We start from the raw sequence: 27505 nt of genomic DNA, 5'->3' as shown, positions 1-27505 counted from the left end.
TAGAATAAATTATTAAATTATTATAATTATTAATTTAGATAAGAGATGGTGCCTAACGTCTACCTCTAGCACCAAATTACTTAGCTTTTAATGATTAATTACAGCATAATAATAGCCCGACTAATTATGATGATTGTTTGGCTTAAAGTATAACCCTGATTATCTGAGGTAATGTTGACTGATGGTACTTTGTATAACCAAAAATTCAAATTATATGGACAGCCACAGCCATTTTGGATTAAAAATTACCGACATAAAATATTTATATGGTTTATAAGTTTTTATTGTCTTTTTATATCTAACTGAATTTAATCATATATAACAGGCATGGGCAAATGTGGCTCCGAGAGCCACATGCGGCTCTTTTTGAGTTACATGCGGCTCTTGCTGAAAGTGCTATCCTTCCCAGCCTTACCATACTATCCGCCACGACAGTACAGAACTGCGGCTCCCATGCATTTTGCAAAACCTACATTTCGGCTCCCACTGAACTCTTGCTTGCCCACCTCTGATATATAAGAACAACATTCTTTATATCACTTTATTATACAGCTAATATGTACTGTGCAATAGTTTGAAGAATAAAAATGTGTATTATTGTAGTTAAATTTTAATTATTTACTATAATTATTTATTTTTATTGCATATGAATATGAAGACAATGAACACTTAAAATTAAATAAGTATCATAAAATTTCTGGATATTGCTTTTTAATATAAATTTTGCAATTTTTTTTATGATAAGTGTAATAATAATCTCAGAATCAATTTATTTTAACATCTCAAATATTTTTTGATTAATAGACTTGTGTTTACAAAACACTAAGGGAATGTCCACAAACCATGTAGCACGACATTTTGTAAATTTTGATTTTCCTCTCTCCTGTCTTGATCACTCTTTATGGCCAGACAAGTAATTGCTGAAACTATATAAAGAAGTGGATCTTCAAATACTTGTATATAAATTTAAAAATAAAATAAATAAAAGATGTGAGAAAACACAAAAGCTTGTTTGCAACTCTCCTTGAACAAATGTAAAAAAGACACAATAAAACAGACACAGATCAAACTGTTGCAATTGTTATTTGTTACTGAAGTTCACTGGCTACATGTTTTTTTCAATTGGTTTTTCCAGTTTAAATGTTACCAGTTCCTTTAACTTTTAGAATTTACATTATATTTTTGTAATTATATACACCACACTACATAAAACCATAGAATTATGTGTTTTGTTGTGATGTAACTATATTATACAGGATATCCAATTAAAATCTGTTCAGGAGCAAAATACAGCTTTACAGCATTGTATGAGTGAAAAATGTGGTGCATGTGTTGTTCCAGCACTAAAATAACTGAAGAGAATCAATTTAAGACAATTTAGTGTAACATACAACTAATCTCTCACTGTAAAGGATTGCAGAAAGTGACATTTATTTTGTTAGAGAACATGCTCAGAACATGACTGCCTTCAGTAGCAATACAAAGATGTAGATAGTCAGTTGGACTATCTACATCTTTGTATTGCTACTGAAGCTCGTGTCTGCATCAAGTGTTAAATAACACTTGGAATTATCGTACATGTTGATCTTAGTTCAACTGGTAAAAATGCTCTTGAAACTTACATGCTGCTTCGCTTGTGTTTTGTCTCATTTTTTCATATAGAATAACTAGTTTGCAATATTGCTCATGAGTTAAGACATTGGCATCTTGTCACAATATGATTCATTAAGATCACTTTTGTGATTTGCATTTTGATTTGATGTTTGAAAACTATATATTGCCACTGAATTACCATGTGATTATTTCATGTCCCTTTGTTAAACTATTGAATATATTTTACTGAATGCATTAATTTATTATTTTTGTGGCATTTTTTAAATGAATTAATTGTTTGTCTATGTATAGATACTTAAGTGTTGGTTATTTTGATTCTGGAACAAGTATGCACCACATACATACATTAATGCAATGCTGGAAAGATCTGTTTTTGCCTCTGAACAGATGCACAATTGCACAATTATAGTTATTTGATTTAACTCATTATTATAAAAAATTAATACAAATAATATGAATTAGATTAATATGAAATGATATACAGGACATCCTGTATATCATTTCATATTAATTTTTTTAATAATAATCAGTTAAATCAAATAATTATAATTGTGCAATTACATAGACTTGTGCTGCTGTCACATCATTAATTATTGACTGATACTGTTCATTTATTGTCTCTTCTGCTTAAAGTTGCTTTTGATAATAGTTTCCTCGATAGTGTGATCCTTCATACATGTAACATCATGTCTATAACACATTTACTTAGAATATTATCAGAAACAACGTTTAAGCTTTCATGATTTCATTAAAACTGCAAAACTGTTGTTATTTATTGCGTCTAATTTGAATCTTTGTTTGGATTTAAATTGATTAGTTATTTCAATATTTCATTTTCTTTTATAGTAAAAATGGTAAATTATTATAAAACAATATAAAAATTAGGAAAGTTGATAAAATAAAATATACTTTATCAGTTATATTTAGCATCATATAAAGAAGGTAAAAGTAAAAAATGTAGAATTGATTTCATTATGTCAAATAGACTTTTAAATTTAATTTTTGTCTTAAATGTTTAAAAGCAAGCAATAATGTTTGTATATGTGTGTACAGTAGGATAAACGTTTACTACTATATTTTAATTTAAACGCTTGTATGTCCTATCACACCGACAAATTACTGAACATATATAAGCAGTTAATTAAATAAAACTATAAACTTCTAAAATTTGTTATTTTTTTATTGGTTTGTATTCATTATATTAAAAAATTTCTCCCACTTTGTTATTGTCAATTGGAACTCTCAAGGGCTTACAAAGAAAATCCTCACCAGAGAATTTGTTTACCTATTAAAAAATACAGACATTCTAGCCATTACGGAGACTTGGTTGACTTCTCCACCTGATTCCCAGATTCAAGATAAAGAAAACTATTACATTGTTACGCAAATGGCTCAAAAACCTACGGGTCCGGGACGACCTTCAGGCGGTCTTAATTTAATAATTAAAAAAAGGCTAGGTGATATTATACTCATTCAGCAAAGCAATAATTACATTATTGTTCATCTACTAATTTCCAATTCAATCATCGATAATCTGAAAAATAAAGTACTGATAATTATGGTAATATATATCCCTCCCGAACAGTTGCTGATCTTAGATGAAGTATTTCGTCAATACGAAAAGTTGAAAAACATATCTCCGTATGTAATCATAGTGGGAGATTTTAATGCCCGTATCGCACAAACCATGGACTTATACTATAAAGGTCCGAATTTAAAAATACAAAATATCCGTAAATCTAAAGATGATAAATATAATAAATTGGGAAATCATCTCCTCAAGCTAATGAAACAAACACAATTATTCATTCTCAACGGAAGAATTGAAAAGGATTTCCCCTCAGAATATACTTGTGTTACTACTTCCGGTACGTCAACTATTGATCTAATAATCTGCTCAGAACTGCTTGTGGACTTATGTTCCGAACTCCAAGTTCTAAACTCTGACTCATCGGACCATTTTCCAGTCAGATCTATATTCGGGCTAAAAGCCAACTTCAACAGTAGGCAAGTAAATACATACTACCAGACAACTGTTTATAATTACGAATGTTTTCAAGCTCAAATTAGCAGTAAAATGAATACTTTAATATCTAAAGGATTGCTAGACGGTGAAGAGTATTATTCTAAATTCGAAGGCATTCTAAAAGAATTTATTCAAGTTCGGAAGATCAAAAATCCGAAAATTCGTGGTCCAAAAAACCCATGGTACGACATTGACTGTATCAAGTTAAAAAATAAAAAAACTAAAGCATTACACCAGTTTAGAAGACTATCTACAACCGATTCCTTTAAACAATACCGGCAATTTAAAATTACTTATTTCAACCTATTAAAAACCAAAAAACTAAATTACTTCAAAAAGTTACAACAAAAAATAATAGAAAATAAAAATAATGACATATTCTGGTCAACGATACAGAAATTTAGACGGCCGAATATAGAACAATCAGTTCATATTGAATTTTCTGACTGGATCACTTTTTATAATAGATTTACAGAAAAAAGTACTTCTCCAATGATCGAAGTTGACAAATTCAGTAAACGAAATATTCGATTTACAGGTTACTGCCGAGGAGCTTGAAGTGTCGATCCGGAAGCTAAAACCGAAATCATCCCCCGGACCGGATCAAATCACAAATAAATTCATTAAATTACTTCCGCCATCTGGCAAGCAGGTTCTTCTTGACCTATTTAATCACTTTTATAACCACTCAAAATACCCAAAGTCTTGGAGTACAGCAAAAATTCTAATGATTTATAAAAAAGGAACCCGAACAGATCCCAAAAATTACCGCCCTATTGCTTTATTATCCGTTTTAAGAAAATGTTTCACTTCAATATTAACCTCTCGATTTCAAAGCTGGTCTTTAAAACAAGGTTTAAATTCACAATATCAGTATGCTTTCACTAAATCAAAAGGAACCGAGTCAGCTATTTTTCTATTATTGTTAATAATTCAAAATTATCTCCAGCGTAAGCGCAGAAAGATTTTTACTGCCTTTATTGACATTTCCAAAGCATATGACTCAGTGCATATTTCCATCCTGATTGATAGGCTAAGAAGGTTAGGGGCCGGTACCAAATTCTGTAATGTAATTAACTGTTTATTTTCATCTTATACTATTAATATAGTTCATAATAATCAAATTTATCCGGATATAAAAATTCACCGGGGATTACTCCGAGGCGAACCTCGGTCACCTTATTTATTTAACTTATATATCAGTGAAATTGACCATCTATTTTCCAATGACAATGAAGGAATTTACATTAATGGCCGCACTTATCATTACATCCTATATGCTGACGATCTTGTGTTACTAGCTCCAACCCGATCTACTTTGCAACGTAAAATCAATTTAGTCAATGATTACTTAAGTACCATCTGTTTAACTATTAACACTGAAAAATCTAAAATTCTCATAATTAGAAAAAATGTAAAAATATCAAACCAAGAAAAAAGTTTCTATTTAAATAATCAACCGATTGATGTGGTTAACCAAATCAAATACTTAGGAATTACTTTCAACTGGGACGGTGGATTCCACCCACATCTAGACCAACTCAATATCAAAATTAACCAACTCATTAATAATGTTATATATCTAGCATCAAGATTAAGGATTTCGAATTTAAAAATTCACTTGAAGATGTTCCATTCATTTGTAGTTCCAGCACTCTATTATGCTAGTCCCATTTGGGCTTTGGATTTTTATTCAGAATTGGAGAAATATCACATTATATTTTTACGCAAACTCCTTCATATTGAGCGGACGGTTCCTGGATATGCAATTAGATCAGAAATAAACCGATATCAACTTTTTCCTCTATTTCTTAATCGGTTACTAAAATTTTACTTCCGGATACTAAACACTGAAGATGATAATATAAAATTTCTGTTTCTCGAAATGGCAAATCAAAGTAAAATTTCAGTCAATAATTATCGTACATGGTATCAAAGATTCAATGAGATAATTCAGTCTTATGGTATTTCATACTTGTTGCTTAACTCAAACGAAATCAACTGTAAATATGCTTACTCCTTAATGATGAACAATGCTTTGTCACAATCTATTGCTAAAGATCAAGTCGCTATATTAAATTCAACTTATCACCACTGGTATCTGAATATGTTACATATTCCATCTCAATCGTGCATTGCTACGGTAAATTCTAACCTAAATGTAAAGCGTACTGTGAGGTTAACCGAGGGTAGGAGATGGAGGATGATTCCTATCTTCTCTACCTCTTAACGGCACAAGACCTTGAGGTCCGACCTCGGTTGTCGAAAGGATGATTAAGGCTCGAGCGGTCAATGATTAGTTACGGATTTGGGATCGTAAGATCCGGTTTACGTCAGGAACTGACACCAATCTATCAAACTTCTCGCGGATAGATACGCGTTTTTCGGAAGCATAAGATGCCGATGATGAGGGTAATGGAGGAAGAAACGCACACTCTTCTAATATTAAACAAAATACCCGTTTATTTTGTGATTAATAGGGAATACATCAATTAACGTATTTGGAAGTATTTATATCATCGAATCGAATTATTAAACCGCGTCTCGAGTGATCGGAGAGAGAGAGTTTACAAAACATCGCGAGCAGGATAAATACCTTAGTGATCCGGAGATTTGTGATCCTGAGATTTGCACAAAGTCCGAGGAACGAGAGTTCGCTTGAAAATAAGAGTCAATGGACTGTAGATAGATGGAATGGACGGCTTCAACGGCGGGAGATGATAATCCACGGCACACACACACTTGACAGTTGTCGAAACTCTTTTCTCTCTCTGCGTCATCGTTCGTTTTTCCTTTTATTTCGGGATCTTGGGTTCGAGATTTTGTGAAGTACGTCAAGGGTGGAAGTCCCTTTTGACCAATGGTGAATTACATGATATAATTATTTTTCAACAGTTAACTCATCTTCTACAAGGAAGTATTACCGTGGGAACGATAGTTTATGATTAATTTTTACGAGAAAATTTGTCGGTGTTTTTCCGTTTTTTTGTTTCTGTGTTTGATTTAACCCTAACTGTCGAAAATCGGTTGGCAAATAAAATAAAATTTTAATCGAATCTCGTTATTCTTATATTCGAACCTTCACATTGCATTGCTACGGTAAATTCTAACCTAAATGTAAAGCGTACGCTACTTCAGATGCGGCTTAATTATAGTTCAATATTGATAGACAACGTATACATTGACTTCGCTAGGGAATGTTATTGTGTAAATCTCGGCCTTTTTCTCTATATCACTTACTAACAGTGTGCATAGCTATTGAAGATGCTCAATGTAAATTTCAAATAAAAGAAATTTTTGCATCTACTCACGAACGAAATTTTAGATCCTGTCTTGACAATTTATCGATAATTAGTATGTATAAGATCTACAATTTTTTCTCCTATATAAATAAGATGTTGTAAAATCAATTATAGCATCATAACAAGTATTGTATAACTTAAGTTGTTTACGTATAAAAAGATGTTCAAACTGTAACTAAAGCGATAACGTTCAAAGATTCTTTGTATATCCAAGAACTATGTAACTAATCTTCAGCAAATTTAAAATTAAATTGTAATATTAACTACTAGATCCCCCTGTAACAAGGTAACCTTACTACAATAAAGTGATTGATTGATTGATTGATATTAAAAAATTTCTTTATTTTCAATCCATGTCTTTCATTCTAGTCTGTTATCTTTAAAATAATCCGAACAGAACAAATTATAAAGATGTTTACTTTGGCTTAATTAGATTGTATTATCACCTTTCAGAAATATAGTTAATAGTTTTTTTTATACTTTTAATAAAATGGAATTCATTTTATATTCTAAATTTATTTATATTTAGTTCTTTATTATCTGTAAATCAAATTTAATGATTTGCTGCTATTATTTTATTATACTTTAAAATGTACTTACTGAATATCCTTTTTACTATTTTACAAGGATAAGTCAATTAATAACGGCACTTTTGATTGCAGTGACACATACGATGATAAGCTTGATATTTGCATTTAATGATATAGATTGATATCTTCTTCTACATTGTATATTTGTTAGATAATCCATAATTATGGATTGATATCAGTGACTAGATGATTTGTATTAAAATTGACTTGAAATGATTTGTCAAATAATGCTGGATTGAAGAACAATTTACAGATGAATAAGATAGAAAGGTTTATGAACTTTCTTCAGATAACCTTAGAATCTTTATATAATATATCTTTCAACTATTTTTTTTTATAATTATTTTCTGAAGATATCCTGCAAGAAAGATATCAAGAAGATTGACATGTATTAGCTATTAAATATGTATATTTTATTATATAAAAAAATTTCATTGTTGAATTGATCAGATCAATTTATTAGATAATTAAGTTGAATATTAAACTATTTGACTAATAATATGTAATTTTCTGTGCATAATAAATAAGTCAAAATGGCATTAATTATTGACTTACTCTCATACTTAACATGCATTTCATATTTCTGTTTAATATTTATTTATTCTTATTTGTTTTAAATATTTTCAAAATGATTATTATACAATTAAATATGGAAATAGTGACAGTTATATTTATTAATAATGTATTGTTTATGTTCAGTTAAAACTGACAATAATTTTACTTTCTGATTTGTTTATAATAATCTTGTTTTCAGTTCAATTATGTTGATTATAATAAATGTTTGTTTTTAATAATGTTTAATAAAATGCTTATTTTTATCACAAGCTGTGGATATTTTGTGTTTTTATTTATTAAAAGTTGAAAAATCAGATATATATATCTATCATATTTATAGTAACAATACAATAAAACGTTTAACTTATTCTGAATTTTGTTTCATTATTAAAATAATATTAAACTAATATATTTTTGTGTGATAATTGATACTTAATTTATTTCATTTTTCATAATAATAACAATTCTTTAAATCTTCAAATTTACAGTAAAATTAGAGAAAATGCATTTGAAAAATAATTTAATTTCTTGTTAAATTTATTGAATGTGTAGAAAACCAGTAACAAATGCATCTTTGAAATTCGAGTGTGACAATGGGATCTTTGAGACCATGCTCATTGTACAGGATGACTATGAATTTATACTTAAACTTAAGGAAGACTAAAGATTGTGAGATCTCTGTCTATGTCAGTCGTGATACCAGTTAGAATAATTATTTTCATTTACAATCTAACTTGCAAATAAACTATTTTTTATTTCTCGTGCACGTGGGAAGGCTTTACTTGATCTGAGTGGCAATATTGAGGGATAATATTGAGTACAAAGGGGTGTGCTGTATCGTCAAGTGGAGAAGGAGACGTGTCGATTCACAAGATGGAAACTGGACAATTTCCCTTTGATAAGCTAACTATTTATTCATATATATATATAACCTGGATTAAGCATACAAAGTATATACATAGAATATATCAAATGTACATATTTGGCATGTAATAAAAGCTAAATACGACTCGGAATATAACAACTCTAGCAATTGGCTAATACCTTAGGATATGGCCGCTGAATGAGAGAGCTTACGTAGATAAGTATACTACCTGGGATGTCGTGAGAACCTTGTTCTTGTTAACGTAGCGTGTTCATCTTATTGTCAAAAAGAGGGTGGACAGGAACTACTAGATCTTCTGACACTGGACTATCACACGACTAAAGCTTTGACTGTTTAGGGTGACTAAAAAGCAGCCTGGATTAAGGGTGACTTCCCTTTTTATTAGAAATTTGACGACCAATTAGAATTGTTTCTGATTCAGTCATTCCTGGCAAAACTTTCATTTCTGCAGGAACTTCAACATCTTCTGAAACAGAGGAAATGAAAGAGAGATGGGGAAGTTGATGAAATTTTGCCTTTATTTTACTTAAAATTTTTTCTTCGATTTATGTCAAAATTTATAATTCTTTTTATCTTTTTAAATGTTCTCCAGGTTCTCACACTAGCATCATATTTATTTTGAATACTTAAAGATCAATGTTGAGCTGGAGTACATTGGAACCATCTCTCACTCTTAAAAGCAAAAGTCAGAGAGCATGAGATGACAATCCAGAAATGATAATAATGTCACTGTCCCCCTTTCTATGCCATGGTTTAGGGCAGGGATGGGCAACCTGCAGCCCGCATTCACATATTTTGTGGCCCACGATGCATAAAATGTGAATAAATATATCAATTTCCCAGCTTAAGGAAGTATGCAGCAAAAATTCAAACGTTATTTTCTACAACTTATGTACGTGAATAGTTTTTCCCGCAATGAATTTAGTAAAAATTAAAACAAGAAACCGGCTAACAGATACATTGAAACTAATTTAAAACTAGCAGTGATGAATATTTAACCAAATATTTCCAATATATTATGTTTACATCAATTCCAGAAGCTAAATTAAGTATACCTATGCTAATTTATAATTATATATGAATAAATAATTCTGATTTATCAACATTTTTTTTTCTCTTTCTCTTGTATGCGGCCCGCATCAGTTCAAAAGTCTTAAAATGTGGCCCTTACATAGAAAAAGGTTGCCCATCCCTGGTTTAGGGCATGGAAGTTAACCTTAAAGGAGCAAGGATTATAAGACCAGCATATAACTATGATTTAAACAGCTAGAACTCCTCACCAAGAGCCAAATCTACAAACTCAAAGGAAGTTAGAATGGTTTCTTAAGTATGAAGGTCACTATATGTATGAAATATCCCGACATTATTTTCTTCCAGACATCTTTTTTTGTTTTCATTTGATCTACGTTTTTATTATTTATTTTATTCTGTCTTTATGTTTAAATTTTATAAAAAATTGTACATTATAATGTTTTAAATTTGATCAATGTTTAATGATTTAAAATTATTATTCCTTTTTTGTTCTTTTACGTATGTTGATGTTTGATTAAGCTGATCATTTGCAAACAGACCTTATTGGGATTGCTCATTTGGTACTACAAAGCAGCAAATGTTTCCAACTGCATCTTCTTTCATCCACTTCTCAGTGGTCTTAGGCATTTATGACAGGAAATGCAAATCTTTAATCAGGAAAGCAATATCCTTTTCATCTGTAGACTCTTATTAAATTGTTTGCAAAAGGCATCTTGCAATTGTTTTGTCCTGTATAAGGATGTTCATTTATATACATACAACCAACCTCTCCTTAACAGAAAATGAACCTGTGTCCACCTATCCAACTCTAACACTGAACCTGTGAACACCTATCCAACTCTAACACTCTACAATAATGATTCCATGTGCATGCAAATAAGGTCACACACTCATAACTCTCTCCTCCAAACATTAAAGGTTTATAGGAATAAATATGGACTTGTCAAGAAAATTATAAAGGTTTATGATAAGGGTATATAGACTTCCAAATGTATTGTATATTAAAATTAATCACATTTATTTTAATTAATATGCATATTAATTTGTACAGTTTTAGTTGTTCCTCTGATAGAAAAGCAGAGCTGTAGACTAACTCTAACACAGCAGAATGATTGTGAAGGCAAAATCTTGTACCAGGAAAGAAAAACGTGCGACACAACACTTTGGTGGCACCAGAAAAAATCCTATTACCTCTATATACTAAATTATGCATAATGAAATAATTTCAAAAGTTCTTCCCAAAGTTTTAAGTATCTATATATTATGTTTCCTTTGCTGTCTGCAGCTAAATTAAAGGAAGGTGATGAGCCACAACTTAGAAAACTGATGAGAAATTCTGAATTTGAGAATATCCACTTTTTAAATGTTCTTTAGTGTCATTAATTTTGTAAAATAAATATTCATTGTATAATAATTATTTTAATTATTGTAATAATGGTTAATCTGTAATAATTTAGCAAGTACTGTGAAAGACTGTAAAAGAATATACAAACTTCTTAATGTAAATCCTTATATGTAACATATTATGTGTTCTGTAACTTCAAAAAAACTGACATACAGGAAAATCACTGTTTGATATTTAATTCTATCCCAAGAAGATACAAAAAACAAAGTTGCACCTTTGATTTTAATGTGTTATTTAAGCTACTTAAGTAGCCTATTCAAATCAAAGGGACTGTTTTCCATTTTGCATATTGATATAATTAATATTTTACTTTTATCAATATTATCAACTCCATCCAATGATCAAAGCAATAATACAAATACGTCTCACTAACCTTGTACAGCTTTGCAAGTAAAAAACTTGGAATGTATCACTAGCATTTTCGACCCACTTTTTAGGGTCTTCAGGTGTTCTATAAATATTTTCTGGTTTTATTCTAATTTTTAAATTTCCAGTTTCTGATGTTTTCTATCCTCAAATTTATTTTTTGAATCTTTTTGAAAAATACATATTTCAATACTTAACTGTAACAACTAAGAGCACTTTTCCAGCAAATGTTTTTGATTTAGTTTACAAGTCTGCATTAGGTCAATGTAAAACCTTTTATCATTTAAAATGGAATGCATCTTCATAATGTTTTTGGACTTTTCAATTATGCAACAGTCAGGTTTCATTCTATGATATTGGCTTGAAAATAAAAATTTAAAATTAAAATTCAGTTATGATGCATTACACAATAATGTCCCCTGTAAATTATATAATAATTATTTATTAGTTAGAATCTAACCAGCAGGTTGTTGTAGAACATCTGTCACACCTCAGATAGTGTTTCATAGTTCTAGGAATTGACACATTCTCCCTGTATGGAGGCTTTATAAATTTCAAGGATTTCTATTGCTCATAGATGTTTTTCATTAAAGACTTTTTAAATTATTTTAGCTTTTCCTAGATTTACTATAACCCTTTGCTCTGGCATAATAGGTTAAAGTTGTGATTGGTTTATTGTGCGTAATGTTATAGTTTTGCTTGAAGAGCACTTTTGGGCACTTCTTGTCCATCATTAGACACGATTGGTATTATGAATTATTGAATTTTGAGCTGATAGAGTACATTATTTATAGATATATAAATAATTAGATGTAGTTACCCATAGTTTTTAAAGTGATGTTTATCAGAAAACTTCTTGGATCAATTATCACAAGTCTCATTTTCCAATCTTTATGCTTTAGCAATTCCCTTAAGGAATGCTCTATTTCTGTTCATGACATCAGATTCATTCCACTTTCACAATCTGTCATAAAAGTAGGAGGTTAGACTGCTATTTTGTGTTAATATGAATTACAATAATTTTTGAATTAAGTTTAATAATTGATTACTAATTAAATTTAATTAAAAATGATAGTAATTATTATTAGTATAAGATAGCAATTTATCCTGTAAAGAGCATCATTATATATAAAAATATTTATTCTGCGTTTTGTTCAGTTTTCTAATGTATAGCCTGACAATGACTGTTAGAAACCTTATATGTTGATGTTTAAAGCAAGTTATTTTACCTGTATGACAAATTAATTTAATTATTAATACAGTCGTTAATCAAAATATATCTTGAATGATATGGTATTTAATAATTTGAGGATAATAAACTATTTAAGCTTAGTTGTTTATATATACTATATTTACAATAAATTGCTAATGGAGATGAAACAGAAAAAGAACATTTTATTATTTGAGATAGGACCTAATTGCGTATCACCGTCATGCTTTCAATAGCCACTTTAGAGATGAGATTATGCAGGTTATGTGAATATTTTATTTCCATTCTAGGAATTTTCTGCAGGTTATATACTGGTACAAGTTACTAGTCAGTGAAGGGAATTTCAATAATCAATAATATATCATTTGTTATTTGCAGTTGTGTAGATGATGTATTTTTGATTACTAAGAATAGAGGTAAATTAGGAGAGGAACTAGAAAAGGATAAAGAATTTAAAAATTAATAAGGACAGAATCTGGATTATTTGACAAAATGAAAAAAATTAGGCTTTATAATAATACCTGTAGTTGGTTAAAGATGGTTATATGATGAATTTTAGGAATTATTTTAGTTAAATAATAATGTAATTTAGATTGACAAGTTTATAAATTTTGAGGAAAAGATATGTGATTTAGACCTAATGATACACTTAGCAGTTATACTGATACAGTTGATAAGATGAAAAAGATCTTAATATTGAACAAAGTAAAATACATTAAAAACCAGTAAACAATAAATAATTTCAAATAAGTACATTAAATTGTACAACATCTATACATGTACGAGCGAAGAGTATCTGCTGTTTTTCGAATTGAGATAGGCTCTTGTGATTAGAGTGGACATCAGTATGAGACTTCCTCCCATTGGTTACATTCTGACAGTAAATTTTCAGTATGTAAAAAGAAGAAACATGATTTACTTTATTTGTTTTTTTTATTTGATTTTGGCAGAAACTTTAGAAATTATTGTTTTATCTATCTGCATTTACACTGTATTTTATACATGCCTAGGTCCGTTTTGGTTTTAAAACTAGGGAAGATTGCTCTTTTTTCCCAATGCATTGACACATTTTAAAAAGAACATACTTACAAAAATGTTGAATACTTCACTATTATGATAATTATGTCCAAGACAAACACATATATAACAGGAGTAAGCTTAACTTTGCATAAGTAAGTCATTTAAGCCCTTTCCTCCCTTCCAGTGTGGACGTCATTTATTGATAGCCCCTATTATGAAAAAGTGCATTTATTGTAATGAATCATTTAACTAATTTAAAAATGAATTTTTAGATTTTAAAATAAATCAAAATTAATTTTTCTTTTCTGTTTTATTTATTATTTGCTTTTAAGTTCATGACAAGAAATAATGAAAGAAATATAGGCCTAATAAAATATATCAGTTGATGTCATTAATTATATTTATGATTGAATTATTATATAATGAGGAAAATTTAAAAATACATATATATATATATATATATATATTTATTTATTTATATATTTTGTTATAATTATATATATATATATATATGATTTTTTTTCTAGTATGTTTAGATGACCAGTTTTTGTGTGCTGATCGTGAGAAATGCATACCATTAAGATGGAAATGTAATTATGTGCCAGACTGTTCAGATGGATCAGATGAACCGGAAGACTGTCGTAAGCATTTTAACAGTTTTATTTATAGTTTTATAATAAAAATAAAAAAAGTACACAATAGAAATAATGATATAAAAAAATGTTTTATAGGTTATATTGTCTCAGATAGGAGTTGATATTTTTAAAAATAAAATATGGCAAGAATTAAAAATGTATTTGATAATTAATGATTTTAAATATGTATGAGAAGTTAAATAATGTATGCATGTATGTACAATAGAATAGGGCAATTTTTGAAATTTATTTATTTAAAGAGATAACTAACTGGCTTGCTACTCCTAAAACTACCTGTAATTAATTATTAAGTGGAACATCCGGATTCAAGTGGTTTGTTTTTATGCCAAAAATTTCTCATCTGTGGGAGTATTTGTTGATAAACTGGATGAAAAGTCTTCAGTGGCTACAATGAAACACGAGAGTGTTGAAACAAGAAGACAGTCTTCATTCATACAGGTTTATGTGCAGTTCAGTTTTTAAGCTTGAGGAAAATGATCTTTTTACTGAGAATTAGTGGGAGATTTCTAAACATGCCAAAAACTAGTCGGATGGATTTGCTTTAGAGAACTGGAATATTTCGTGAGCAAAAAATCCATATATTTAAATTGTAATTCTCGAGTCATTTTAGTCATGAAACTTAGTTTTTAGTGAAAACCAAACATGCTGCTCTCAAACCTGTTGATGTTGAGATACCATTTTCATGGTTTACTTTCCTTGTACTGACTGCAGCTGACCATGGAGAATGAAGAATGACTATGTTGGCATCCTTCTACTTTGTTAAAGGATTATTAACAGTAATTCTTTGTGGAAAAGGATTACTGTTTGTGACTCACATTTTAAGTTGTTGACTATTAGGTAGCACAAATTGCAAGTAAAAAACAGTTATCTTTCTAACATCAGACAAAAGTGGCATCCATTAACAACATCAGACATTGATTGCCAAGAATCATGTATGATAATATGGCAGTGCTGTAAAAACTGGAAGTTGTGAGTGTCACTTGAAATTATTAATGCAAACATAATTAGCAGTAATGGTAATTCAATGGCTTCAGAATGGATGAGTTGGTTCCTATAGTCTACGAAGGCATCAATTTTCTCCAGGAAGTCATATTTAAGGATCAGGTTGTGGCTATAACATTCCAATACCAAAAAAATCAATGAGGTTTGTTAACAAATTAGCCTCAACTCTAGTATTATCAATTTCTTCATCAAATTTTGAACCAGAATTATTATCTAGATAACAAATTATTTTCTGATCATTTTCAGATACGTTGTTTATTTTGATGATACAAACAAAATGTAAAAAATGATAAAAATAAAATAAACTTCACAAAATGCACAATGACAGTTTTGTGATTGTCCACCATTACAAATTATTGCCATGGATACAAGGCAGATTACTGCCATCTAGCAGATTTATTAGCAACTAAAAGCTTTATCGAAGATCCAGAAAAGTCAGAGCTCAAAAATTTGGCAATCAAGTTTGTCTGAACAAAGGAAATACGTTACTCAGAAAAATTCTGAGCATTGTAAATTAGTGGAGTATGCCAATGCCCATAAAATCTATGGGAATTGACTTCAATGTGTTAATCTTGTCATTTCACTTATTGTATTGAGCAACCCTCTTATATTTTTTAATCAAAGATGGATGTCTCTACTCCTTTTATCCGTTTGGATAGAAGACTCTTGGCAGGATTGTAGAATGTAAACAGTGAGTTGATTAATCAACAATGAAAATTGCTTAAGACTGAATTATTTAAATTTTTCTATTGAGAAAAAGAAGCAATGCAATTTCAGTGTATAACTGTACTATAATTTTTTTTTATTAAAAAGTTAACCATTAGATTAACATAACCATTAATTAGAAGTTAAAATCAGTTTAATTTGAAGAATTAACTTTATGTTGGATATTGGTATTTGAATGAAATAACAAATTAAATTATAACTTTATTCTCACAAATTAAAAAAATTGTATTGTTTTTTTAGCACCACGAACATGTTCACCAGGACACTTTCATTGTGCAGTTACTCATCAATGTATTCCTCATGGTTGGGTTTGTGATGGAGAGGTAGACTGTGGTCTTGGAGAATATTTTGTTCCTGATACATCAGATGAAGATCCTCGAAGATGTAAGTATTTTTATTATGACAATAGTTTTACAATAACATATCATAAAAAACAACAGTGATATATAAATTTTAAAACAATTTTCTCATTATAGGAAACTTTACATTTTACTATACTGTTATTTATTTATGCATACTGGCACTCTTTGCTATGATGTAGGTAAAAACAAATTACAAACATTTGAATCCATCACAGATTATAAGAACAGCATGATACAATATATTCTGCCTGATTACAAAAATTACAATTAGTAAACTATAAATAAAACTGACAAGTATATTTAAGTTATATTAATAATATTTTGATGGACATATATTTACAAAAGAAAAACCAACCATTTGAATCTGCTATTATTAATGATTAGATAGATATTAAGTAATTTAGTACTATATGTTGGGTGTCATTTCTTGTCTAAAATAATAATTATAATTTTAATAATTTATTAAATAATTTAGAACCATCTGGAAGAAAAGAACTAGGCTTGAGCAGGGTTTGAACCTGCAACCTCCACTTACTGTTTGGTATGCTTGCCAGTTACTCCTCCTGAACCTTTGAGCAAATCTTTGCTTCCAGATGTATTTAATCTTTAGATATAACCTAAAGTTTAAATACATTTGGAAGCAAAGATTTGCTTGGAGGTCTGGGTGGCATAACTGGCAAGTGCACTACATGGTAAGCAGAGGTTGTGTTCATTTTCCCCACTTTAGACTAGTTCTTCTCTTCCAGACAGTTCTAAATTATTCAATAAATTATTAAAAATTATAATTATCAATTTAGATAGAGATGGTGCCTAATGTCTACTTTTAGTACCAAATTACTTAATATCTAATCATTAATAATAGCAAATTTATAGCCAAATTTTTAAGGCAATTGTTTGGTTGAGTATTTTTTTTGTTTATTTAAATCAAAAATATTTAGGTAATTTAAACAATTTTTTATTCATTATTTAAAACAGTTTTGTCTGGTACAATATAATAATGAAAAGTGAATGTATATAAATGAATAAAGTATTATCAATAAGTTTCATATAAAATTCTCATATAGCAGATACATTTGAATTTTTGCTGTATACAAATACATCTTTAATATTTACTTTATAAACTAAATTTTGTAGTCAGCTGACATTTATTGTATGCTTTAATATATTTAATCTTGTCATGTATATTAATCTTAGTTAAATTCCAAAGATACAATTTTTGATTTGATATTAATTTGTTGTATTTTTCTTTTAACATAGGTCATAAAGATAATACGTGTCCTAAAAATTATTTTCGCTGTAAAGATGGAATAACATGTAAAAAAATATCTGAATTATGTGATGGCATTCCAAACTGTCCTGACTATTCAGATGAAGGATTATTTTGTCGTAAGTATTAATTTATGGATATGCCTTCATACGAAATAACTATATTATTTATGATTGAAATTCCTATAACAGAACTCCTAGTTATATCATTTGTCTGACTATAGATTTAAAATATATAAATTTATAGTGAAACAATTAATGCATATGCACACACCCACACACCACCTTGGTTAATGCTCAGATTGCATTCTTGAAAATGGAATGTTAAGTAAATGTATTTTATGTAATGCTTAACTTCTAGATTAATAACTCTAAGCATATCACTTAAAATGGAATCATTATGACATTTGTTTCCAACAAATTTGAATGATAGAATTTCATTACAAATTTTATTAGAATTATTTATAGAAAGTTTGTTATTTTGAATTGTATTATTTTATACTTACATTTTTTCATGTATATTAATGTGGAAAATCTAGAAGACAGCTAAAACTAAATAAGTGTTAAACTAAAAAATTAGTGCTTGTTAGTAGAGTTTTTGATGATTTGATATTAATATCCAGTTTGTGACGTATTTGAATGTTGAATGATTTTTGTATTGTATCACAATATATTGCTGGCTGAGAACAACTTTGTTCTGTCTCCATTTTTGCATATTTTCAGATTTTAATACTACATTCTTCCCTAACTCTTGTCTTTACTCAAATCCATATTCACTCTTCTCTATCATTGATGTCCCTAAAACAAGAAAAAATTTATTTTTTGTAGAAATGGGCTGGCAGAATTACAATTTAATAAAAAGTAATAAACATTACAGATGGATACTAGTCCAATCTTCTCTGCTTGCCATGTCCAATCACCAGGAACAACTATTAAAACTACAAACAACTACAAAAAAAAATTATATTTTTAATTGTGTTGGGATTGTCACCTGTGGACATTTTAAACTGTTTTGCATATTTGTGCAGAGGCATAGCCTCTAAAGAAAGGTTGTCTCTGCAATGGAAATAGTTGTTCCTGGTGATTGGACATGGCAAGCAGAGAAGATTGGACTAGTATCCATCTGTAATGTTTATTACTTTTTATTAAAGAAAAAATTTAATTCACATCTATTTTCTTGAAACTTTTGTTAGCCTTTCAGATGTAATTTATCAAACTTAAAAAAGTAGAGATAGAATACTGTGATTCTCAGCCAGTAGTATGTAAAGGTTTATAAAATTCAGTTTCATTAATTTTATGATTGTCAAATGTTCTACTCATCTATAATCTGTGTTGCTGATGTTTTTTATTCTACATTTGAGATATTTATCCAATTAACAGTAATTATTTAAAATAATAATAATGCTATCATCATTGTATTATATAAGGTTTATTATTAATTTTACAATACTATTTTATATTTTTAATATTCAATATTTTTAGTATATTATTTTTCAATTAAATTGATTTTTAGGAAATTTTTAATGTAGTAACTATTCTTTTTAACAGAAAATGTTAATGCATGTGCATCAGCAAATTGTGATAATGGTTGTAGGCCAAGTCCTCAAGGACCACTTTGCTTCTGCAGTGATAGGAATAAAACTGATTGTATTGGTAAGTATATTTTTTTAAAAACAGAGTCAAACCTAATTTATATATTTTTCAGAGAGAAAACCTAATTGAGAAAAATATATAAGAAAAACTACTTTTGAATTGAGTTTTAGAGTAAATATAGTCATAACAAAAGTGTGCCATGGCACAAATTAACACTGTAAAACTGAATTTGTATATGTAATTCTTAACAGAAAGTTTCAATTTATTACATGTGTAATATATTTGAACAACATATAAAATGAAAGGTAAACTCGTTGTAAACTTAACCTCTTAACAGTGAGGGACGAGAATAGTCGTCCAAGGCGATCGAGTGGCAGTGGTGAGGGACGACTATAGTCGTTAAAAAATTCTTATAAAATACCTGGACCATTTCGTGAAGTCGTAGAATTTTCATGAGTAGTTGGGTTCTCCAACTTTGTTTTGGAATATCCTTTAGTTCTCGAGAAATTACAATAAAAGAGAGAAAATTAAAATAAATATGAAATTTTAGATGGCCATCTATCGACATAAATCGAATTTAAATTTCTCGCCGTCATCTGATTGGTTAAAAAAATTAATATTCTTAATTGGCTCGTGTCAGAAAAAAGTAGGTGTGACTTCTGTAAATGACGCTATTGGGAGAGCACCGATGCAACCGGAAAAAGTAAACAGCCTACGTCATTAGTCTAACGGTCCTTGTCTGACCTACTTTTCGTAGAATCAACATTAGAGTAAGCTGTACTAAAACGTAGTAGTTTATAGTAAAACGGTCTTCTCTAATATTTATAGTACTTTGTAAAGCTTGGATTTCAATTTAATAAGTATTATTTAGTTCAGAAACATTATAAATACATCATTAAGTAGGAGAATAACAAAAAACTTTATTTTTTAGTATAATACAATTTACAAAATCGAAAGTTCGTATATCGTAATATTACAAAACTACATCGAAACATACAAAGTCACCTAATTTAGTTAAATTCAGTTCATTATACAACTGTTGATACTCTTGCCTTCCTCAGTTTCCTCAAACAAAATTCGAAAACTTCAATTAATCCTATAAATATTTAAGCGCCATTACTATTCGAATTAACTGTAATTACAAATATAACTGAAAAATATTTTTGACATAAACCCTAGGCAATAATTATCAAAACAAAATTCTTTAAGTATAAATTTTTCTGTATAAATGTCAGCGATCCAATGTGTGACCTACTTTCTCTAACATAGTAAAACAAAGTAAGTTGCAGTACAACAATACACATAAACACAAATAAATTAGTAGCCCAATAATACATACTTTCATTTATATCCATATGTTATATCCAAAAGTCAGTTATCCCAAATTGTCGAAAAATAAATTATTTTCAACTTTTCTTTTTGTAAAGTAGCATATTCTGAAAAACAAGTTCTATATTCAGCATAAAATTTCCACCTTTTATCTGTTAAAAACAACGCAAAATGTATGAATCCACGTAATAAAAAATTATCGCAGTGAACTTCGAAAAAACGAGAAACACAGAAACATTAAACCGCCCTGTACGAAATCTGGCGCGAACTGATCATATACAATAGACAAAACGAAAATGCTCTTGTCCAATGTCATCAGGTGACAAAGAGTTTCTAAATAAACACTAAAAGTTTTAAAGAATTCTTCCACAAAAACTGATGAATTTAATTAATACACAATAACTAAATCTGTTTAATAAAGATTAATAATTTTCCATTATAATTATGCAAATTAGATATAAAAAAGTTCATTGCGCAAATTCTTCCGCGAACCATGGATGACTCTTACATCATCTGGATTGAAGTTTCCTGCAAAATACTGAAAATTTTTATATAATTATTTTACTAATCCAGTCAAATTTAAATAATATAAAATGTCTAGATCTGTTTAATAAAGATTAGTAATGTACCATCACTAATATGCAGATTAGACGCAGATAGACGAAGATCACTGCGGGAAAATTCCCGCCAAGATAAAAATAGCTTTCGGTCACGTGATCACCAAGAAATACGAAGAAATATGTCTAAGATTTAATGTTTGTGTACAAAATAATAAATTTTAACTAATGTCATTGTTTAAAATTTAATGTTTCTGTACAAATTAGTAAATTGTAACAAATTTCATCAAAGACAAGAGAATAATTTTCAGCTTATAAAAACACTACAATAAATGATTATTTCTTCGAAAGACGTCGATATGCACGAATAAATAATAAATATGCAATAATGCTTTTATCCATTTTAAGTGGATATTGTAAAAATTAAGCTATTTAATTTGTTTGGCTTTTATAATTTAGTTTCCGAATATTTTACTGTGAAATTCCATTCAGTAAACAGAAACAAAGTTCAGCTATTAATTATAAACAGGACAATAGAATAATTTTTACGTAAATTGAGTGTAAATACAGAAAAAAACGAATTATATCAAAGATGGGACGAATAAGCTAATATCCCTCGAACAGAGCTCATATACTCATTGTCATTCTCAGCCTGGTTCCCATTTCGACTGTTTTATCTTGGTAAAAACTTATTTTTTCAAAATAAAAGTACTTTGTTCTTAGTGAAGAAAGACGGCATTGTAATGACCGTCGATGGTCGTCATGTTAGCTTATATATACTGGAGGAGGCGATCGGACTGAAGGTCCGGGTAGCGTAACTGGTAACATGTCTGCACGGAGAGCAGAAGTTGCGGGTTCGAGTCCCGCTTCGGGCCGATTTCTTTTCCTCCAGTTCCAAATTATTAAAATTATTTATTTAATTTAATTATAATTATTAAGTTTAGTAAGAGATGGTGCCTAATGCCAAGCTCTAGTGCCAAATTGTCTTATTAATTATTTATTTATTATAGCCATCTCTAGCCCGATAATTTGGCTCTTGTGGATGTATAGCTTTGTAACGGGTTAGTCGTTATTTATTTATATTTATACGCCTTGCCGGGGTTGCGATGGCCGGTTGAGTGCCTTGGGAGGACGTGGGCACTTGATGTGTCCCCAGCCGGCATTGTAATGACCGTCGATGGTCGTCGTGTTAGCTTATATATACTGGAGGAGGCGATCGGACCGAAGGTCCGGGTAGCGTAACTGGTAACGTGTCTGCACGGATAGCAGAAGTTGCGGGTTCGAGTCCCGCTTCGGGCCGATTTCTTTTCCTCCAGTTCCAAATTATTAAAATTATTTATTTAATTTAATTATAATTATTAAGTTTAGTAAGAGATGGCGCCTAACGCCAAGCTCTAGTGCCAAATTGTCTTATTAATTATTTATTTATTATAGCCAACTCTAGCCCGATAATTCGGCTCTTGTGGATGTATAGTTAATAATTACGTTAAAAGTATACAAACTCTATGACAAATTTCTAGTATTCACTAAAAGTGTTAATTAGAGTTATTAGCAATCAAATGTCGTACTATTTTATAGTACTTAAACACAAATATGCAAATTTTTAGAAGTGAAAGGGTTGCGGAGGAAGACGGCGATATTACATTTAGAATAAATTCTGAAATTTTCGAAAATGGGAGAAGAATTAATAAAATTTAGTTTAATTACGTTAAAAATATACAAACTCTATATTAAATTTGTAATGTTTACTAAAAGTGTTAACACAAATATGCAAATTTTTAGTAGTGAAGAGGTCGCGGAGGAAGACGGCGATATTACATTTAGAATAAATTCTGGAATTTTCGAAAATGGGAGAATTAAATGTAAATATTCAAAACATTATAGCAGAATTTAAACGTTTGTGATAATGTTTGGCCTACAGAAAATATTTGTAGGCCTAATATTTCAGACGTTGATAAACAGGTAGCCAAACTGCTTTTTAATGCATTTAGCGATATTTTAAGTAGTTATGTAAGTAGAGATGATGAAGAGTTTTGTCAGATGGAAAATAATAATTTGATTATAGATAGGCCTATTTCAGATAATAAAATAACACGTCTGCTTCTAGAGAAAGAAACTGATAACGCAGACACTGACTGTGAATCGGGATATTCAGATGATGAAAAATTCGATAAAAATATAATCTCAACAAAACGAAAAGAAGAAATTCTTAACTTGCATAAGAAACACCCAAAATGGAAATTACACACATTACAGCGGAAAGGAGCTAAAGAATTAAAACGTTTTAGTGATTTACATAAATGGGAAAAACAATTTAAATCTCGAATGCATAGAATTGAAACGTTAAAAATCATTAAAGAATATACTAAACAAATGTTTGACGAAGCTCGAGGCAGCTATAAAATTGTTAAAGGAAATCAATTAAAAATATGGGCATTACAGAAATGTCTTCAACTGAATGGTTCAATTAAGTTTACCACTAGTGATTCTTGGGTTGCAAAATTTAAAAAAGAATATAGATTAGTATCTCGAAAAATTACAAAACTTGTAAATAAAACAGAAATAGTGAACGAAAAGGATATATTAGTAAAAGCTGCGCAATTTCAAACAACAGTAAAAAATTTATTGCCGTCTTATTCACGTAACTTCATATTCAATACGGATCAGTGTGGTTTTTCATATGAAATGATTTCACCAAGAACACTTTCATATAAAGGAGAAAAAAACACTATTGGATTTGCACATTCTCCAAGTAATAAAGTAACGCATTCCTACACTGTTCAATATTTAATTAATGCTAACGGACAAGTTGTAGGTAATGTATTTATTTGCTTACAAGAGCCTCATGGAACCTTTGGACGTAGAGTTCAAGCATCGCTGTTCAATGCCCCAAACGTAACTGTTACAGCTAGCTCATCTGGCAAATTATCTACAGCAATTATTACAAACTATGTAAAAGACGTATTATCTCCAAATATAACAGAAAACCCTTTTATTAATGATTGACTCGTGGAGTGGACAGACAAATATTAATATTTATAATACAGTATTTCAAACATCTACAAATCAAAATTCATGCGAAATATTAATTATTCCACCAAAGTGTACGTCTATATGCCAACCTTTAGATGTCGGATTTCATAGACAATTAAAACTTTTAGCTAAAGAAATTTTAAATGCTATACAATTATTCTCTAATGATTCTTCGGTGAAATTGTTTTGGACAACTAGAAATGGCATTATAAAATTACATTCGATTCTTCATCATCAATTATCTGCGCCAATATTTAATAATTTGATTAAACATGCATGGTTCGCTTCTGGACTCGTAAATGAAAAGTGTCAATTCTTAAATGTAAAACAAGTTTGTTTTTCTTATTTAAACACTGACAGTTTAAATTGTGTCGAGAGTAATTGCGAAAATCTTCGATATTTTAAATGTGCACGATGCCAACAGATTCTTTGTTTATTTTGCTTTGTTGAAAAATATCATGTAAATAGTTGTCCATCTAATAATTTGTGAATATAATAACTTTTAAATATATCTATTAAAATGTATTTATTTATTACGTTTCGATTGTTTTCTTTATATTTATTCTATCAATACTTTTATATTAAATTTCATTGTTAAAGTAGTATATATATCTAATCTTTTATAATATTTATTTGAGTTATTTCTTCTTCTACTCTGTAAATGTAATACAGTGATACCTCTGTTTTCGTAGTGTTTAATACTAAAAAAATTAAGGAATTAATATAAAATGAGTATAAAAAACTAATACAATGGTCTCCGAAACAGAATCACCATCTAACTGTTTTTGATTGATCGAAATTAATAATAACTGTTCGGCCTCTTCAATTGTTTGCGGTCTCTGTTTCATTAGCACATTTACGCTTTTCGCTACATTAGCCTCCTTTTTGCTTCCTTTTTCGCCACAACGAAACTTATCGTGGATGACAACTTCCCGAAAAGTACATGCGACCGATTTCAGCAATTTTAATGCCAGTCACGTATTTTTTTAATGATTTCCTTCAACTCGATCGTGTTCCTGGTTTTGTTCGAAGGGCTACTGGCTCTGGAAACTTTCTTTGGTCCCTCGATGGAACTAAAAAGAATGGAAGCAATGAAATTGTTTGGCTAGACGCGCGGAGTAATGCTCGTACAGCAAAAAACACCGCCACGAGGACTTGTGAGCAGAAAAATACGTGGGTCGCTCTTTGTTTTCGCAAAATTAGCAACGAGATCATGTGGCACGTCAACGAAATCCGAGGCAAATTTTTTGCAAAAAATCGACGAAAACCAAAGTCAACGAAAATCGAGGTATTACTGTATCTTCCTCCGCAACCCTTTCACTACTAAAAATTTTCATATTTGTGTTAAACTACTATAAAATAGTACGACATTTGATTGCTATTAATCCTGATTAACACTTTTAGTAAACATTACAAATTTAATATAGAGTTTGTATACTTTTAACGTAATTAAACTAAAATTTATTAATTTTCTCCCATTTTTGAAAATTCCAGAATTTATTCTAAATGTAATATCGCCGTCTTCCTTTGCGACCCTTTTGCTTCTAAAAATTTGCATATTTGTGTTTAACCCTTTCCCGGCCAGGGTACCGATCTATCGTTACCCTATTCGTTTAGCAAAACGGCCAGGGTACCGATTGATCGTTACCCTGTTAACAATCGATTTTTATAAAATTTATCGACAACAGATGTCAGCACTTGACGGCATCGTCTTGTTTATCGTTCATTCTACATATTTTTGTCCAGGTGGTGTTTTGTCGACTTAAAAAATTTTAATTATCGGTTATTTTTTCTTAATTTTTCATTTTCTGATAATTTTTTATTTTATTTTTAGCATATTCATGCAATAATATTGCTATAATAAGTTGATTTATGCTATAATAAGTTTATTCAGCTATAATATGTTAATATATCGTAAATATTTAAGTTATGACCTTCAGTTCTGATATTTTATATATTTTTTTTAATTTTTAATTTTTAATTTTTTTTTAAATCTAAAATATTAGCAAATGTTACATCTATTGCTATTGGTAATCGTATGTTTATTACAAAAATATATAGTCTTGTTTGATATGAAATGAATAAAGTATATTAGTTAATTATGTTAGATGAAAGCAGAATAAAGTTCAGATTTCAAACAAATGTTTGATATAATGTGCGATAATTTCACAACGAATAAACGTACGTGCATAAATGTAATATCAAACTGTACAGAACAATATTCTACGTCATTCTGGCTCAGTGACAATAAGAATAAAGTAACCAGACAATGTTAATTTTGACAAAAAGTAACAAATTTTCAAGTTTGAATGTCAATTATCATATATTATTTTTTTTTCTCATAAATTTTTCAAACAAACTTTATTGAAAAATGTCGTATTTAAAACTAACTATATTGATAAATATATGTGATTTTTTTCATATGAATCAAATAATAATTTAATTTTTGGTGAATTTTTAAATAATATTGCCTGATTTACCTATTTTGACCTTGGCCGTTTTACAAAATAAGGGGGCATGGCAGACGGCAGGGAAAGGGTTAAGTACTATAAAATAGTATGACATTTGATTGCTAATAACTCTGATTAACACTTTTAGTGAATACTAGAAATTTGTCATAGAGTTTGTATACTTTTAACGTAATTATTAACTAAATTTTATTAAAATCTATTAGATGACACTCCGACAGTTCCCTTGTTAGTTTGTTTTACTATGTTAGTGAAAGTAGGTCACACATTGGATTTCTGACATAAAACTGTCAGCTTTTTCAGAGTGAAGCGGACTCTCTCAGTGAAGTGTTTTAGGGAAGTTATGTCTTCATTTCTGATGCATGCCAATGATGAAAATTGTTTTTAAAATTAAATATCGGTCAATGACGAAAACATATGTTATAAATGTGAAGAATGAATATAAAAATATTTTTACATTTCTTTATTGTTTTGTTGTTTCTTAAAGATTAATTTATTTAAATTTAT

General features: G+C 29.3%; 1 protein-coding gene across 6 annotated transcripts in view; it reads left to right on the top strand.

Annotated features, from left to right (window-relative positions):
- Positions 1–27505, top strand: part of LRP1 (LDL receptor protein 1) — a 271088-nt gene that overhangs the window by 13733 nt on the left and 229850 nt on the right. For all 6 annotated transcript variants that reach the window (XM_067267543.1, XM_067267545.1, XM_067267547.1 and 3 more), the window contains exons 2-5: positions 14534–14647; positions 16631–16774; positions 18010–18138; positions 19567–19671. In XM_067267543.1, coding sequence (XP_067123644.1) covers positions 14534–14647; positions 16631–16774; positions 18010–18138; positions 19567–19671 — 492 coding nt within the window. The remainder of the gene's footprint in view (positions 1–14533; positions 14648–16630; positions 16775–18009; positions 18139–19566; positions 19672–27505) is intronic.

The sequence above is a fragment of the Centruroides vittatus genome, unplaced genomic scaffold (genome assembly GCF_030686945.1).
Source record: "Centruroides vittatus isolate TY-2023 unplaced genomic scaffold, ASM3068694v2 contig_3060, whole genome shotgun sequence".
NCBI classification, from domain to species: Eukaryota; Metazoa; Arthropoda; class Arachnida; order Scorpiones; family Buthidae; genus Centruroides; species Centruroides vittatus.
The sequence above is the reverse complement of the archived record's forward strand: the minus strand, read 5'-3'. Positions and strand labels throughout refer to the sequence as shown.